The sequence below is a fragment of the Macrosteles quadrilineatus genome, unplaced genomic scaffold (genome assembly GCF_028750875.1).
Source record: "Macrosteles quadrilineatus isolate MER2022 unplaced genomic scaffold, UCM_ALF_1.0 Scaffold_1__1_contigs__length_201487025, whole genome shotgun sequence".
NCBI lineage: Eukaryota > Metazoa > Arthropoda > Insecta > Hemiptera > Cicadellidae > Macrosteles > Macrosteles quadrilineatus.
Window position 1 is genome coordinate 178,997,501 of NW_026542594.1, and position 19,085 is coordinate 179,016,585.

At 35.5% G+C, this 19,085-nt stretch overlaps 1 protein-coding gene across 2 annotated transcripts; it reads left to right on the forward strand.

Moving 5' to 3' along the window:
• The first annotated feature begins 3,767 nt into the window (after window positions 1–3,767).
• On the forward strand, window positions 3,768–18,283 carry LOC128983264 (alpha-(1,3)-fucosyltransferase 10). 2 transcript variants are annotated; one of them, XM_054402501.1, is made up of 8 exons: window positions 3,768–3,897; window positions 5,959–6,115; window positions 6,428–6,509; window positions 7,853–7,986; window positions 8,697–8,919; window positions 14,395–14,590; window positions 15,475–15,655; window positions 17,366–18,283. In XM_054402501.1, the coding sequence occupies exons 2-8, from the start codon at window positions 6,041–6,043 to the stop codon at window positions 17,894–17,896; spliced, it is 1,422 nt and encodes a 473-aa protein (XP_054258476.1). In that variant the 5' UTR covers window positions 3,768–3,897; window positions 5,959–6,040; the 3' UTR covers window positions 17,897–18,283. The 2 variants fall into 2 exon arrangements, with proteins under 2 accessions (XP_054258476.1, XP_054258477.1); XM_054402502.1 differs by having other exon boundaries at window positions 3,822–3,897; window positions 5,965–6,115.
• Window positions 18,284–19,085: the final 802 nt, after the last annotated feature.

Below are 19,085 nucleotides of genomic sequence, written 5' to 3' on the forward strand. Positions count from 1 at the left end.
GTTTTTGATTAGTTTTGAACTTTTCTCTTTGTGACCCTAAAGCATAAAGAACATCTCTGTGAATGATATTATTATTGCACAGACAAGTTGGAGTTTTAAATTGTGTACCGAACTTTAAGAGATGCCATTGGTCTTATAAAATTATAGGTACAAAAACAAAACAATTGGCCAAGACAAAAAAAAACTGTTTCCTTTTTGCTGTTCCAATTTGGGTATTATAGGAATCTCGGGATGTTTTTTTTTTAGTTAGTAAGGAGTAGGGGTAGTATACTATATTAAATAATAGTTTATTTAAATTTTATGTTCCTCGTTTCCAACGTTTAGTTATTTCATTTTCATCACAAAAATTATTTGATAAATACACATGTTAAAAAGGTTTTATTAAGTTGGTAATGTAATTTTTGTAATCTACCTTGTAAATATAGTTTTAATTAGTCAACCAATTCTCATTAGTAATACATACAAAAGATAGAATTTTATGCTACACCGCTAAGTATATAAATTTTACTTTAGGTCTATGCTGTTACTTAGCAAATGTATTTTGGAATTTAAATAAATGTTTTTTTTATTCAGTCATAATTTGTATTCTGTTTAAACCCAGTAACCTATTGATACAATTTGCCAAGAGATCGCTGACTCCAAGTTATTGTATTATATGACTCCACAACAGTATTGTAAATGTAAGAAGAGATTCCACCATGGATGAGATGGCACAAATATGACTCCACAACAATATTGTAAATGTCAGATTGTACAAAAGAGGAAGTGCAGTATGTGATTAAGTAAAGATGGAGACTAGTGATTATAATCTAAAAGGCCGAAAAAAATAATCTAAACATCAGTGTTAATAATCAAATCGCTTAACCACAGATTTTAAAAGAGTCGGAATTATTGTCTCCGTGAATTATTATAATCATGTGATTTTAGTTTATGAGGAAATGTGTAGTTTTTTTTAGAAAGTTGTTAAACTAGACTCAGGTGTCCTTCTGTCCTTCATCATGGGGGTCCTTTATCAAATGGTCCAGACTTAATAAACAGCTGGCCTTAGTCTCTTAGTCCGTAACAAAACTACAAAAGGCATCAGAATAATTGTATCCTACGGATTGTTTACATGAAATAGTGTCACAATAGTTTTCTTATATAAATATAATTGTTTTGTAAATGTTAGGAGGGTGTCAAAGAGTTCATGGTATGAATAGTTTTAGCGAATTTCCCTATAGGGAAGTAGCTATTACCGCAGGTCTCATGCTCATGGTAAGACCTAGGCCCGGGACCGATTTACTTTTTCATTTTGATGTCCCCAGAGGCCAAAAACACCATTCGTTAAAATGCTTATATATGAATATATATATCTATATATATATACAGGGTGAGTTTCTACTGACCGTGTTAACTTCGCCAGTTGGTTCTACTCACTAAAAGGAACAAAAAAGTTTATGGGAAGGTATGTCCGAAAATCCATATTTACCCAGATATCCGCCATTTTGTTTTTATACAAAAATATTTTTATCTGTAAAGTTTTTATTCTATGATTATGAAACTTGGTTAACATGTTACCATACACAAGACCTATAATAGAAAAAATAATAAAGTTGTTCCGATTGTAAATTTCAAAATGGCGGCTGTTTGAATTTTTCTAACTTAAATAACTCGACAAAAGATAACTGAAATATAACGGTTTTTGTGTAAAAACAAGGCAAAGTTAGTCGGGGAACCCTTAATTTTTGTCTTATTTTTACACAAAAACCGGTTTGACACAAAAGTATCCTTGACATTTTTTCATAGAATTAGCCGTTTTTGAGTTATTTAAGTTAGAAAAATTCAAACGGCCGCCATTTTGAAATTTACAATCGGAACCACTTTATTATTTTTTCTATTATAGGTCTTGTGTATGGTAACATGTCTACCAAGTTTCATAATCATCGAATAAAAAACTTCACAGATAAAAATATTTTTGTATAAAAAACAAAATGGCGGATATCTGGGTAAATATGGATTTTCGGACATACCTTTCAATAACTTTTTTGTTCCTTTTAGTGAGTAGAACCCACTGGCGAAGTTAACACGGTCAGTAGAAACTCACCCTGTATATATGTGTGTGTGTCCGTCCGGACGATAACTTGAGTAATTTTTGTCCGATTTTGATCAAATTTGGTTTGAAGTTGTAAGTTGGTATAAACTTGAATGAGTTCGCAAACCAGCATGATCTGACCATGGGAACGGGGTTTAACGGGGGTAAAAATGGGTTGTTTTTTAATGGGATAAAAATGGGTTTTTCTCTTTTTTTACTCTTAAAACAAAAAAATTTATAAATTTTTCTCCAGAAACCTTTTTAAAAAGCTTAAAAAAACAAATAATTTAGTATACCAGAGTTTTTTTGTACGGTGATTGGTTACGGAGAAAATTCAAAACTTGTTAATTTCAAATTCCCATGTTATTCTTATGGAGAATATTTTAAAACGTTGTAGTTGGCTTGTTTATGGATATATTTTGATCAAACTTGGCAGATTTACTTATATCATAATAAGCTATTGATATTTTAATAAAAAACACACTTTATTAGTTTCCCTGTAGCTGCTAACCTAGGTACTCGTTAAACATAAATGCTAAATTTAATAGATAATTGAATCTCAGTCCAGGCAAATGGAAATTGGTTTAGTCGGCAGCTTTGCTGCAGCGGGGGTATTATTTCTTCTACAGTGGTGACTAACCAGCAATATTTCTTAAATTGGTTGACGAAGCAATGGTGAAATGGTGTTCACCAAACACTATTCTATTATCTTTCTCTTATCATTATCCCATTGCAACCTCCAGAGCCAGAGGGCATAAAATAACATGTTAACTGGGCGACACTTGTGTCACCCAGTGCTCAGATTTTGTCGCCCAGGGACTATGGGTGGTGCCGGCGTTTTTTTTTTTTTATGATTCACATTTTAAATGTATCGGAATTTAAAAAATTACATTATGTAAATATTTTAGAGTATTGAGCTATAATTTTGGCCCAAGAGGTTGTGAAGGGAGCCTTGGCTTGTTACAACGTTCTAGAATGCCTAATTAAGTGAGATTATAATGGACTTTTTACAAGCAAATATAATCGGAAAATTCATTAAAAGATACGTAGCAATGTGTGATTTTCACTTTAACTTAAGAATTAACTTAACCGGACCCCCCTTTTTGATAGGGGATATTCCATGCCCCTCAGACCCCCCCCCCCCCCCGGTACTGTCGCCCAGTGGAAATCCCTTAAAATATGCTCTGCGGAGGACGATAGGAGGATTTAACATTATAAAGATTATAATGTTAAATCCTTTTAGATTGCAACAGGGCTTGGGGGAATAGGGATGAGTCACTCCACAAAATACACGATTTCTCCACAAGGGTACAGTCTAGTAGGAAGATGATCTTCCTATCATCTTCGGCCATAATATTATTATGGCCGAATGCCATGTTAACAATCCCTGTCCATGCTAAGTCACATAATTGACTTTTATATATCATTAGATCCACCGTAAAGAGTAATGTCTGCGAAATTATGATAAAATCCTCTTTCCTTTACTTAACCCATTTTAAATAGCCAAAAGTGATAGTCACTAGTCATAAAAACAATTCTTTCATAATCATTGAGGCTACCCTCAGATCCCAATTTCTCATACTTCTTAGCTACATGGCTATGTCTTAAAATACTCAGTGTGTAGAAAAGTAAAAGAACAGTATTTTGCTTTGTTGGAGGGTTAGAGCTGTCAAACATAATTTGAATTCGTAATAAGGTTAATTTTAATTTTAGTTAATGATCTGATTTATCAAATAAATATCAACATCAACTCTGTTTTCAGATTCAATAATGTTTTAAAGGAAGTTAACAAACAAATATGCTTGGGCTTAGGATTAAGAATGAAGGTATTGAAATTATTTAGTACTCATATAAGGATTTTAGGTTAGAAACTGGCTAGTGTCGAAATATTTGCCTATTTTTTGTTTGTATTACTTTATTTTTAAAAAGTTACAATGTTTCACATTAGCACAATTTATATTTTGACTTCAAGATAGGCTAACTTGTTTCAAAAGTTTTGTCATCAATTAGGGCCTAGGCCCTAGGCTTATGTTAAATTTAAATCATACTATTAGTTTAGGTTAGAATGGTTAAGCCTACTTTTTATTCAACATTAACATACATGCTACTACAGATTAAAGAGTAGACATGTCTACTCTTTAATCTGTGTTGCTTCGTTGGCTAGTGGCATAACCTAAACACCCCAATGGTCTGCTAAGCCTTGTTCACAACAGATTTATTTGCAGAACAATTTTGCCAGCTGTTTCTCATTAATTTTGTTTGCAAACTTGCTTGAAGCAATCTGGAGGCAAATTCCATAAAATAACTGAAACGAATCTCCTGTTTCAAGCAAGTTGTCCATTTTCCACGGAAATTGAAAACGCACAAAAATGAGTTAACAACTATAGTAACTTATTAGTACTTTACGTAGGCCTACGTTAACCAAAAATGATCTGTGTGAATTTATTAATTATTGTGTACAGAAGACTTGTTAGGAGTCTATGTGCAGCACTGCTCCAAAAGGCAATACTCAGAAAATCGCTGAGCTCCAAAAAAATTATAAGATTACTGTACCGCTAAGGCACTGCTTTAAGGAATGTGTCTGCTGGACACTGTCCAGAAAGACATAATATCTCCTAAATGCCTGGATCTCTGTAGGAATCGTCTATTGCTAAGAACTTGGGTCTAGTTAAAATTTAAGCTCTGTAATCAGGCCTAATCTAGCTACTAGCCTAATTCGTATTCCCCACACTGTTAAGCAATACTTCAAAATCTGTAGGCTATAACTTAGGTCTTATGAGTGAAGTAGCCTAACTTAGTATGGACCTTCTTGACTCACTCGTCAAGTCCACCATCTTCCTTTGTAGAATACCGTAGATACATGAGGAAATATATTTAACACACACAAGCCAGAATTACGACTCCTTAGCCCTACTCGTCATTAGAATCACTGTCTACTGTATGTAGACTAAAGGTCAAACTCTGGTGTGGACGCAAAACAGTTCACAAACTTGTATCATAAACAAATCTGCACACAGTTTGCAAACTCTTTGCTGATGTGGACGAGACTTGAAACTTCAAAACTCAGTACCGTATGGATACTGTAGGCTAACAAATCTCCGGTGTTGACAAAGTCTGATTTGCTAAGTTCTTGCTTGTTAAAAATTTTAACCCATATTAATTTCTAAAAACAATCCTTTACTTACAAAACTTAATTTAGCTCTCTAACCTAGGTTCTACTTTTGTAGTATTTTGTGTTCCCAAACGATACCAAGTTGTATTTTTCCCAATTTAATTCAACATGGAGGACACATTTTACCGGGCAATAGCAAGGTATTTTTTTGTCCAACATGCATTAATTTTTGTGTTTAAACCTTTTAATGCTAATTGATCTGTATCTTGCTAATACCACCCCTCGTCAATTTACCGTTACAAGTTAGTGATAGCTGGATAGCTGAGTGGATGTAGTGCTCACCTAGTAATCAAAAGGTCGCCAGTTCAATCCTGAGAAAAGTCAGTAGCTTTTTGATGGTTAGAAATTGGACCCAGCTGTCCCTGATCATTGGGCTTTATAGTATCCTGGATAACGAAACAGATAATCTTAGTCAGTAACAAAGCTATAAATATTATCCCACTCCTTCACTCATATTTGGGTTGAAATGCACATCTAGGTGGCGTCCCCATCTCCCCATTCCCCCATTAATGAATATAAAAACCACCCAACTTTATTTTATCCCCAAATCAACCATTTACCATGTTAAAATTTGTACAATAGCTACCGATCACCTGTGAGAGTAAGTAAAATTGTTCCCCATCTCATAATGATTTTACTGATAGTGATAGTGTTTTCCTTATTTAGGCCTACATTCTATGTTTTGAATTAAGTAACTTAACAGCCACATGTTTAGTTGCAGATGAGTCAGCAGGATGTATTTATCTGTTTATCTCTGCACCAGATGATAGACTACACAGTTCTGTTGTATCAGCCTGATGCGTGTGTCTCTGTTGTGTAAGTTGGTTGCTGCCGCAACTGTTGTACTGGTCATCTCGCAGATTGCTCTCGAGGTATGAGAATACACAATATTTGTTTACACAAAAGTGTAACACTTGTTTCTTAAACAAAAGTTTACTACAATCCAAAGATTTGCTTTGTTTGGCACTAAAAGTAAAAATTAAAAGCAGTACATATCCTAGGTTTATTATAATTTATATTAACTATTATTCTTACCCTGCATAATCTATATTCAACTGTCCTGTTTAACCTAAATGTTACTAGGCATATCCCCTGTAGACTCTAAGACAAATTTGGAAATATGAACATGCTTTGGGACAATCTTCCCAAAGCATAAATCATTGACCGTAGTTCTCAATTTGTAGGTTTTCTTGAACGATGAAGAATCCTGGCTGTTCCCATCATTGGAGTTAAACACATCCGAAGATATTATACAGTTGTATGAAGGTAACGACATTTTAATTGACATTTTATATATAAGTGAATTCATAAGCATTTTAAACCTAATCAAACTTCATCATATCTTCAAACTAGTTTCTCAAGAACAGGATAAAGATCCTAGTAGAAATAGTTGACACTTACAGATAAATTACATCAAAAAACTTTTCTGATAGGGCCTAATGCGAAGGAGAAGTCTTCACAGCTTGACACATTGTTTGAATCCAGAGTGCATGATTTATCAATGAATAATCCCTGGGACTTAACTAATTGGTTTTAGCAATTCAAAGACTCTGCAGTAATCTTGTAACAAAAACAACAACCTAATTATCCTCACCCTTGTTCCTTCCTCCAGATATTCCCTACCCTGTGATGGTTTGGTGGCACCCTACAAAGATGTGCCATCAAACGTGGGTGACCGATGTGTACAGAAACTGCGGCTCACTCACTTGCTTCGTTGGTCCCTCGGAACGCTACCGACACCATCCTAACTTCCGGGTATCCTTGTCCTTCCTACTTTAGTATTTTCTCCGCCACAGAGAATTGACGGATATCTGAGAGACAAATAATTAAGTAGTTAGCAAGGATGTAACATAGAGCACAAGAGCCTAGGATTTTGGCATTTTTGATAGTATTAGTATTAGTATTTGATAGGAGTAGTTTTGTAGTAGTAGGCTTACCTGAATGGGAATGGGAATGAGTCCAAACAGGCACAAGAAAGACAAAAGTTTACACTATACAAGCCTTAGGGTGTTCATTAAGGGGTATAACAAACTTCAGGGTCTGATAGTACTTATCAATCTAAAAAAAAAAGTTCAAGAGTGCCAAGTTTGGTATCCGTAGCTTGGATAATTCTTGAGGTACCCGGTATTAATTGTTTTGTAAAAAAACAAAATGGCAGCTAGCGGCTGAACAAAATCTTTTCAACCTATGTTTATATGAACTTTTTTGTATAGATTGATTACCTTCTATCTGCCCCTGAATGAATACCCTGTAGGCCTATACACAAAATACTAGAATATTTCACTGTTACTGACAGCATTTTGAACCAAGGAAAAGAGACCTGAAAACTCCCTTTTCCTGTGAAGTATTCTAATGTTTTGTTTTGTGTTTATTTTGTTGTTGTGCTTCTTGTGCCAGTTTGGACTATTTCCCATTCAAGTATGCATGCTACCCTAAATAAATCCAAAGTAATTAGCAAGTAAAGCACAAGAACAGTTTCAAAATAGTAACCAAACCACAATATGTCTCCTATGTCTGTTGCTTCTCTGTACACTTGTAGTAATCTCAGGTGAAAGTAGTGTCATGTAGTGTCAAAACAGTTGTTCACTCGTAGTCTAATGTTGGTGTAGAAGTAGCAGTTCCAGTAGTTGTTTGGTGGGCCCCTCTCGGAGGTATACAACATTCCGGAAGATGGAGCCAATGTGGCCAATTGTCCTGCTTCTTCACCAATGTTCCACGGTTTCGTAACCACCCTAATTTAAAGGTGAGAAAAAATGCAAGGGAAAAACCTATATTTAGACATTTTGTAATTAGATACAATTGCTCAGAAAACATACTACTATAACCCAGAATGCCAACCGCATGGTAAAAAGCGTTAAGTACTTGGAGAGAGCTTTGCCTGTCGATTCAATGCATAGCAACGCTGGTGGCGCTGCCTAGGAATTGACAGGCTAAGCTCTCTCCGAGTACTTAATGCTTTTTACCATGCGGTTGGCATTCTGGGTTATAGTAGTATGTTTTCTGTGACAATAGTGATCAAAACATTGTTGTTGGCTGAAGATGTACTACTTGGGAAAACTTGTACAATGAGAAAAATTAAGTTAAAGTAAATATATTTTAAAATTACTGTTTGAGTATACTGGTAATCAAATTTTAATGCTTACAGTGGTGAAATTCCTGTATGATCTTTGATAGGTCTGTTTTAGGGCCTATTTAATAAAAAAAAGTCAATGTCCTAGTTTTCCACACAATTGATAAAAAGGAAAATCTCACAGTTGTTGGTTTTTTAAAGCTTATCATTAACGTATGGTTACCAAGTCCCAATCAGACTACCATCATGGTAAAAAAAATACTAGAAGGAAAACCAAATAGAAATTATTAAAACCCAAGAGTTTTTCGTGTATTACACTTTTTATATCTAGGTAGGTAATTGTACAAACAATAAACGTCCTTTAAAATCTACGTTTATTCCAGGGATTTTTATTCTACGGCACCAGTATCAACTGGACTGACCTACCGCTGCCCAGAGCCGGACCGTCAGTGTTCTGGGCTCTTCTGCATGAGGAGTCTCCTCGTAACAACATCCCGCTCAGTCATGCTTCCGTCATATCGTTGTTCAACTACACGTCAACGTTCAGCCGCTACAGTGACGTGCCCACCACCACTCAGTTTCTCAGTAGCATCAAGTCTCTCACAGGTAAAGGATTAATTTAAAATCAGAACCAAGCTCAAAGAGGTTATGTAAACAGCTTAGGCTTGAGTAGACATACGTTTAATTTGATCAGGGATTAACAGATTAGCAAATGTCAGGTGTAAAAAATATTCTGCTTTGACTTTACGTTTTTCAACATTGTCAAGAGAAAACTTTCCTTACCTTGTGAACAGTGATGTAAGTGTTTCATCGACAAAAGTTTTATTACAAAACTACAGTATCAACAACTACTTTTCTGCACTTACCTTCCCTTAGATTGTCTTTGTAGGGTTAATTTCTTAGACATTATTGGGATTATCTACAAAACCAAGTCCTAATTATCTAGTTTTTTCTTTAGGCCTAAACATAAATTTGCTGTTTTATTTGATCATCAGTTTTTATATCTAGGCCTATTTTTTGAAAGTATTAAAAGTCACAACCATTCCTTTTGCTGGGTTGCGCTTGTTATCAAGAATCCCTTTAACAGTGAAATGGGCTGATATGTTGAATGTGTTAACCCTAGATCTGGCGGTCATTTTATTCACCAGTGGCGGGTATATTTTGGCGCTTTTGTAGTGGTATCATATATTTTGGCACAGAACATTTATTTGTGAATATAAGTACACACATATATATATTTTCTATTTCAGTGATGAATTTAGAATATAATAATATAAAAATATTCTTTTCCTAGCAATGCGTTTAGGCGTAGTAGCAAAAGGTTTGCAAATTTTTGGATTATGCAAAGTAGAAATTTCAAAAGCAACCCACAAGAAAACCACAAAATAATTTTTTTACACATTTTATCTAAATGTAAAGTTTGTGTGACATATGATTCCCTGCGTAGAAATATCAATGTTTTTTAAATACTCGTAAAAATAAAATTATAAAAAATAAATTCTTCATACATATTTTCTTTATTGAAAAACTACCAAATTTCTTTTTGTCACGTAGGAAATAATAGAATGCATCAACAAAAAATGAAATGATACTGTACAATCTATCTATCTAATATATAAAATTCTCGTGTCACAGTGTTTGTCTGCAAACTCCTCCGGAACGACTTCACCGATCGTTATGAAATTTGGTGTGTAAATTCTGTAGGTATGCGAATAGAAAGTAAACTATTTCCCGTTTCGAAATTCTTAAAAGGGCTCCGCCCCAGTGGCTCTGGAGTTTCCCATGTTAACCTTATGAGAAATGGAATTAATGAATCTTAACAGCTGTTTCAATTAAACAAGTTGGTTCTGTTCTATGATGTTCAATAGCATTAAAGTTACAAGGATTACCAACAGGGTGCAGCACTATTTTTTCTTTTACATTTATGACAACATCTTATTTGCAACCAAAAGGTGAGTGAGCGTAGCGAACGAACTTCAACCTGGAGGCGAGTTAGCGTAGCGAACGAGCTAACCTGAAGGCAAGTGAGCGCAGCGAACGAGCTCCAACCTAAAGGTGAGTGAGCGTAGCGAACGAGCTCCAACCCAAAGGTGAGTGAGCGTAGCGAACGAACTTCAACCAGGACGTGATTGAGCGATGCGAACGATATCATCTTGATTCAACCTGGAGGCGAGTTAGCGTAGCGAACGAGCTAACCTGAAGGCAAGTGAGCGCAGCGAACGAGCTCCAACCTAAAGGTGAGTGAGCGTAGCGAACGAGCTCCAACCCAAAGGTGAGTGAGCGTAGCGAACGAACTTCAACCTGGAGGCGAGTTAGCGTAGCGAACGAGCTAACCTGAAGGCAAGTGAGCGCAGCGAACGAGCTCCAACCCAAAGGTGAGTGAGCGTAGCGAACGAACTTCAACCAGGACGTGATTGAGCGATGCGAACGAGATCATCTTGAAAATTAAACGTAACGGTACTTTCTTTCCATCGGTCTGTCTTAGGGGAAACCTATAACTTAGGCGATACGAAGTTCGCCGGGTCAGCTAGTCTATCTATAGTATTATAAAAAAGAGGTGGTTGCTGTATGTGTGTATGTGTGTATGGGAAAAGTAAACTCGAAAAATACTGGTCGGATTGGGCTGAAATTTGGCATGATGATAGCTCACATTCCCGATTAACATATAGGCATATTCTTATTTCAAAAATCCTTTCGGGCTCCGCCCCAGTGGCTCTGGAGTTTCCCATGTTAACCTTATGAGAAATGGAATTATTGAATCTTAACAGCTGTTTCAATTAAACAAGTTGGTTCTGTTCTATGATGTTCAATAGCATTAAAGTTACAAGGATTACCAACAGGGTGCAGCACTATTATTTCTTTTACATTTATGACAACAGCTAATTTGCAACCAAAAGGTGAGTGAGCGTAGCGAACGAACTTCAACCTGGAGGCGAGTTAGCGTAGCGAACGAGCTAACCTGAAGGCAAGTGAGCGCAGCGAACGAGCTCCAACCTAAAGGTGAGTGAGCGTAGCGAACGAGCTCCAACCTAAAGGTGAGTGACCGTAGCGAACGAGCTCCAACCTAAAGGTGAGTGAGCGTAGCAAACAAACTTCAACCAGGACGTGATTGAGCCATGCGAACGAGATAATCTTGAAAATTAAGAAGTTAAACGGGGCAAAGCCCGCGGGTTACAGCTAGTAGGTAATAAAAAGATCTTTCTGAAAATATATAGTTACTAGAGAACCCGTGCGGCTCAATGAGCCGCATAGTATGAAACATAACGCCGAGGAAAACTTTATGCTTAAATTCGAGTAATTGTAGCTACAACTTAGAGTTGTTTAAACACTTGTTAGAAACTAATTTTAAATATCTCTGTTTGCGTCGTCAAGGTTCACCTACATTATTTCTGCTCTCAGTTTTAATTGATAACTTCTAATGAATGCTAAACAATCTGCTTCAATTCGAGTTAACATGTTGCAACAAAGTTTTTCCAGCATTGAGAATTAAAGAAAACTGTTGCCTTAGGCCTACTGATAACCAGTGTTTAGTAATTTAATTTGGGTCATTTTATTTCTTTTGAGACATCCCCCTAATCAAACAAATTTTCTTCGTGGAGAACCCTGAAAAGTTAGGTGATATCAACTATTTCATGTGGTCCATTTTTTGCCAACTTAACTGTCATAATCTGCTTTGAATTAGCTAAAGCAGCAACACCATTGAAAGTTGGTTAACATATTTCAACGTGTTGTCTGTCAGTCTCACGTTTTTCAGTGGAGTTTCTCTAAATACCTAAACGTTTGGAAAGTATGGATTCATTTGTCGAAATAGGTTGGATAACTCTTGTAGCTATATGATTTGGATAGCAATTTTCATATTCTCTTTTTGAACAGCGTATATTATTTGCCTTTCCTAAATCATAAAAATAAACTTGACCGTAACAACTTGATCGTTGAATACATAAACACTAATTCCTTCACTTATGTTTGGTCTAATATTGCCTCTAAAACTTTCAATAGCAAATGAGTTGTTGTAGCAAACTTCTTATTTTTGACTTGAAATGTCTGGATTGTGTTGGTAAATTCAGTTAGTAGACCTTGTATAAGTTTTCCCGAGGAACTGGAAACATAACCTAGAAGTAAACAACCCATTTGTGTTTTTTCTCAATTGAAGTAGAGCGAGTAATACAAAAGTTTACAATAAAAATATAAGGTCCGCCAAGATTTGGTATAATCTTACTACTTGAACTATAGTCAAGGCATTAAATATAGTTTATACTAAATGTTTTGAAATATCTTGTTTTGTCATTGTCAGAAGTAAACATTTCTTGCATGCATTCATTTGATCTGACATTGGGCAAGTTTATTTTACCACCGTGACAACACTATGTGCTTCGTACATTTTTTCACTTCCAAAGTGAGTTGCTGAGCAGAACCATCGATGTATAGCAGAACTGGCAAATATTAGGTATACATATCACCAAGTGAATGTGTATCTGGATGGGTGTCTGTTAGACCAGGCCTCTCTATTTCTACTCTCCTCATACGCATAAGATATCTTATTATTAATTGTCTCCTACTCACGTTTTCAATATTTCTTCTTTGAACTTGAGGCATTTTCTGTTCTTCCTACAAAACTGATTACCGGTTTAACTTGGTCTTAACCTACTGAATATTACGAACATTAATATTTACTCCCAAAAAGCTAATGAGTTTCTTTTTATAAACAGCTGTTTTTGGTTTTTAAATTTCTCCTATGTATTTCTTATGGGGAAAACCCGACCTTTGAGAGGGTCTCACGCCCTTCAGAGTAGGAATTTTAAAATTCTAAAACCTTATTGCAAAACTTCATATTGAGACGAATCTTTTGACACCTTAAACGTTGAAATTGGTCCACAAATAAGGGAGGAGTTGCGTTAACAAAAAACGGCTTCACGTATTATATATATAGATATTTAGTTGAATTCTAAAATGTCGGAGAAATTTACGTCGGAATGTAAAAATTTGAACATTTTTTTACAAAAACATAATATTTATGACATTTTTAAAAACAAATAAAATTTTTACAATCAACCTTATAGATTCACAGGGAATTGTAGGGAATTTATTGTAGTTTCAGAATATGTACTAATATTGTATACAATTTGATTGACAATCACCAAAAACAGCTGTTTTTGTAGTCAGGTGACCAAAACTTTCCACCGCCAAAATCTATTTTGAACTCTATAGTTTTTCAAACTACCGTTTCTCGCTGCATAATACTCACTCAATAATGTTTTATGCATGAAAATAAATCCTCAGAATCTCATCTTTCTAATGGTATAAGATTTATTGCGTTTTAAAACTGTGTTCATATTTTAATAATAGAAAAACCCGACCCATGACATCTTGGTCTATAATCGACCAGCGCCACTGAGAACTCACGTTTTAGTGGTCGAAAATCGACCAGCGCCAGATAGAGGGTTAAGGAATATATCCCACATTCCAGCTTATCTAGTGTGGCCATTGAGAACTATCTGCGCTGCAGAACTATTGTACAAAACTAAAGATGGACCGTGTGGGATGTATCTCACATCTGATGCACAAAAGGTTGACTCGGATTTTTTAAACACTGCCTATGACAATCTCTTTAGCAGAGAATCCAGTGGTGACTGTTTTAGTTGGCTACGTTGAGCCAGCCTGACATCCATACTTTCCACATTGATGTGTTATTAACCCCACAGTGAAGTAAGGTACAGAGAAAACTGTCGTATGGACGACCTTGCGCTTTCAGCTCTAGTATGTTCTGCCGGAAATATACTCGTGACGAGCAAGGTAGAGCGAGTGGCGAGCACAGAGTCTTCCTCCACCGTGTGTGTTGTAGTACATAAGGGTGAGGGGGACAGTGTTGGACTTTTCTATAGATACTAGCGACTAGTGCTAGACACAACTTAACCATACCATTGAATGTTTCCTCTGTACCATACTTCTCTGTGTTTACCCAAACATCTAAAAGTCAGAGATTCTACCTGGTAAATTTGTTAAATAAATAAGCCTATTTAATTAGTTTGACTGCAGGTAATAAGTTCAGCAATTGAATAGTTTGCATAATTTTTATTTCAGATATGAAACACTTTGAGACAGTGGAAGCCAAGAATGGTTACCAGAAGAACCAGTCGTGGCAGCTCGCCCCTGTAGTGTATATACAGACGGACTGTTCAACACCTCTAGATAGAGATTCTTATGTGGCCGAGCTCTCCAAGTACATCCGAGTTGACTCATACGGCCGATGTCTGCACAATAGGAACCTTCCTCCGCAGTGAGTTGACATTACAGTTGGAAGTACGATTGCAAAATGTAAAAGTCCATAGGCCATCTTTTTTTTGTCTGTTAAATGAGAACTCAAAAGAACTGAAATTTTTTTAAATTAGTTTTCTTTGTTATGGGTTTTAGCATATATAAAACATACTCCCTTAGTAGATTTGTCATCCTTATGGAACAGCTGAAGCCAATATTTTTTTTTATCAAAACAGAATCGTTAAACATTGTTAACATAAATAACATAATTAGTTTGTTGAAAATAATTCTATAGAATTCATTCATTTTAAAAGAGACAAACGATAGTCTGTAGGCTGAGGTTATTAAACTTTTTACACACCCTGTCCATATTCTAATTCCCTAGTCATAAGTTTACATTACTTTTATTATTAGCTTCATCTAAATATTTATTTGAGTCAACCATAATTTTTGTTTTTTTAATCACTTTTTATATAAGCAGAGTGTTTACTGAACTTGTTATTAAGACTGATTATTATGAATCAGGTATATCAGGACTGTTATTATGAACTTACTGAACAACTTAGGCCTATCTTAATTAATTATAAATGTATTAAGACACATATATGGAATTTGAAATTATCATAAGTGAACGTTTATTAGTAGGGTTCTTAGCTCCTAATAGTTTGTAATATATCCACTGGTTTATGAATCAGCGATTGTAAAAATGAGGGTCTGTACCACTCCTTAACAATATAAATAAATCAAACGCTTTTTTGGTTCAAAACCCAGAATACAAAAAATATTTCACTTAACACTGGTGTAAACAAAAGTGGTATCTTTATCCTCTCATCATCATTAATAGGCCTAACTATAATGTAAAATATTAAATTTCACGAAACTAATGTTAACAATTGTTTTTATTAGTTTACAGTCCCCGTTTACCCTAAGAACTATGATGTCAGATGACTTACTAGATATAGTCGGCAAGTACAAGTTTGCAGTGGCATTTGAGAACGGAGTGTGCGATGACTATATCACGGAGAAGCTTTGGCGACCTCTCATATCAGGAGCTGTCCCCATCTACATCGGCTCACCTACTGTATCAGTGAGTACAACTTTAGTGGTCTTTGGGAATGGAATTTGAATGATGTCCAAGGAAAAATTTACCTAATATTTTACTCTTTGGTAGAGAATCATCAATCTTCCATGTTGAAAAATATGGGGTCTATTGGTCTATTACAAAGTTGGTTTACTGAAGGAAGATAGAAAGAAAAAAAATCCAAATTGTGTTCTATTCACTAGTTTTATGAGTGCTAGACACAGGTATTCCTCAATAGCGAGAGACAACTGACCGATATTGCCAAAAACCTCAAGTAATGCTGACGAATAATGGTATGATCGTGGAAGACGCACCGGTTGTGCCGGGACCTCAAAATGTACTTATGAATGTTGCTACAATCGCGGAAAATAATAAAAACCAGTATAAATCCATGGAAAGACAACCCTAAATGTTATCAAATGCGAGGGCTATTCAGCAAGTAAGGAATATTTCATTCTGACGCCGCTAAGGGCGTGCTGATCTCGTACATTTTGGTGCGTGCACATTCGGCAACTCAGTCAGCAGTCGGCGTTTGAGGGAAACATGGCGAAATCTCCGTTTTCGGCTGGAAAATTGGCGGTTTTCGCGAACCTTTTCATCAACTTAAGCGACCATTTAAATCAGTCACAATGCTCGGGCGTTCGCCCTTTGTTTCGTCATAACTCATGGTTGTCAGTTCGGCCATTTTTAAGCTGAATGCACCATTTTTGCACAGAACTTTACTTCATTAAGTTGTTTCCGTAAACTTCACAAACTTGGCAATAAAGGTCTATATCGGTTTTAAGTTTTTTGCCAAAAAAAAACCATATCACTGACTGCACCCACAACTGGCGGGATTTTCAAACGTAGCGCACATCTTAAGTCAAAATTCGAAAAAACGGGAAGCGCGAAGATGTTCCCGTTGTCACGGCTGGACACCGACTGAGTTGCCATGTGTGCACGCTCTAAAATTTACGAGATCAGTGCGCCCCTAGCGGCTTTAGAATTAAACATTCCTTACTTTCTAAATAGTCCTTGTATTAAGTTAAAATATTATATCTCGTGTTTCTATCAATGCCCGATCAATCAAAAAATCAGTTATCCAAACACCCACAGCACAATTTTGTTTCAGATAATCGACTCCCTGCTGTACTCTGATGTCATAATGTACAGGATTCTCAGAAGGAAATCATACAATTCTCCCTCTTAATACTCTCGCAAACAGATAAAATATAGGTGATTGTTTAGTAAACTGTCTGTCCAAAAAGGCATTTTCATTTTCCATTAATACCTAAAATTTGCTACGAAATTGAAGTGTTAATAGCACTTGCCATTACTTTATTAAAGCTTACTTTCTGCCTGCTATGTAAGCTTTATCATGCTGAAATCCAAACTAATGACTTTACGTTTACATCAATATTCAAAACGGGGGAAGGTTACAAAAAATATTTATGTTGGTAATCTAAACTATGTACGGTTTCTTGAATTTGTAAAATGTTTGAACAAAAATTTTAAACACTTGGTTTACATTATAGTCCTTTCACAACATTTTTGGGGTTTGAGGGGAAGTATTTCTGGGTTTCCCCACCACATTTTCCTTAATGTATGTTTACAGCTGTTTTACGGTCTCCAGCTGTTGTTTAAATGTAGGGTAAGGTGGAGGGATGGGATGGGATTGCTTACCCTAGATCTGCCTAAATTTTGTGAACGAGGTATGCCTATTTTCATTTTTTGTAGGATTGGCTGCCAAACAACCGTTCAGCGATCTTAGCTCTGGACTTTGAATCTCCAAAACACTTGGCGGAATACTTGGTTTACCTGAACAGCCATGATGATGAGTACAACAGCTACCTCAGTCACAAACTCCAGGCCTCGTTGACTAACTCTCGACTGATCCAGGATCTAAACCAGCGCCAAGACGATTCTTACGAGGATAATTTTTTGAACAAGTTTGAATGTTTCATCTGCAAAAAAGCCCACGAGAAGAATCCAGAAATATCAATTGCGTCTAATAAACATTACTCTTGTGAAATGCCAAAGTCGATCGTAACTCGACAACCAAACGTTACCAATTATTGGCTGGATTGGTGGTTTCTAGGCAGGTGTGAGGCTAAAACTGTCCGTAAGTTTATTGATTTGGGAGTCGCTAATTATACAATTGAAGAGTATAATAATGCTGTGAGAGAAATGACTTTTCAAAATAAGTGTAAATATTCTGAAGAGAATGCAAAAGAGTTGCATCTCGAGCAAGCAGAATCTCAAGGTTGAGATGTGATTAAATTTTCCAATATAACAGCCAATATTTTCCAGTTAGTGTTTTCAAGCTTTATTTTTTTACCATAGCTAAAATCAAAAAAGGCTACATATCATTTTTATAAAGTTTATCAGCGATTATTACCATGACAAGAAATTTGTGCCTTGTACACTTTTTAAATATTTTAAACAGAACTGTTGTAAAAAAAAACACACATAATGTGTCTTGATTTCTTTTTCTTTATAATAATTGATTATTGCCCAACATTTTTGGAGACTTTAATTACATTGTATACGCGATATGTAACTGTGATATTTTGCAAGTTGTTTACTAAGAAAGCCAATGCTGTGATTTGTATTTTTCTCCCAATAGATCTGTAGTAATCATACCAAAGTTCTTGTTTACCAATATATAATTTAATAAAAAGAATTTATTTTAGAAATTGATTCATGATTATCCCATTGTTATATTGATTCTTGTAGTCTTATATTGTTAAGGTGTGGCTAGAGAGTTACCAAACAGATTTTTTTGTAAGCTTTGCACTGACAAGCCTCAAAGATAAAGTTAAAATTAATTAATTCAATTACCATATGTAACATACTAAATTTTAATCAAAATCGTTAGAGCAGTTTTTGTAAGAATTTTCTTTTTCGGAAAATGCCAATCAAAAAACCAATTCGAAAATTTGTCTGGAGATTCCATAAGTACCCACATACGAGATTCTATAAATTTGGACCACAGTTGTAGTCTGTAGATTAGAACACACACACACACACAGACATCAATTCGAAATCCACTTTTTGTGTCCAGGAAGGCCCAAAACATATAGTTATTTCCAAGCAAAACTCAAAATCAAAAATTTTGACAAAACCAATAGACTACTTTCTCTATATACTATGGTATAGGGTGAGAAAGTCAAAATGTGTCTAATATCCATAAGCAAAAACTTAAGAACTTACAGAATACTGCATTTTTGAACAATAACAAATTTCATGGAAATAACCTTTCACGGTTGAAAATAGTAGCTGACAATAAACAATTAAGTTACCAAGATATCCACTATTTCACCAAGGTATGCAATTCAAGGTCTGAAAGAAGAATAACAGAATTTGGGTTGGGGCAAAACATTGTATGCTAGGGGAAAGCCACCTGGAATGAATGAGGTGATATCGGATGAATGATAGAAAACCCTGGGGTTTATTT

What these genes read in the sequence shown, in the direction of transcription:
- LOC128983264 (XM_054402501.1), top strand. Translation starts at nt 6,041, where the DNA reads ATGCGTGTGTCTCTGTTGTGTAAGTTGGTTGCTGCCGCAACTGTTGTA. An exon ending in TCTCGCAGATTGCTCTCGAG is followed by an intron (nt 6,116 to 6,427) that starts GTATGAGAATAC and finishes CTCAATTTGTAG; the next exon opens with GTTTTCTTGAACGATGAAGA. An exon ending in TAGCATCAAGTCTCTCACAG is followed by an intron (nt 8,920 to 14,394) that starts GTAAAGGATTAA and finishes TTTTTATTTCAG; the next exon opens with ATATGAAACACTTTGAGACA.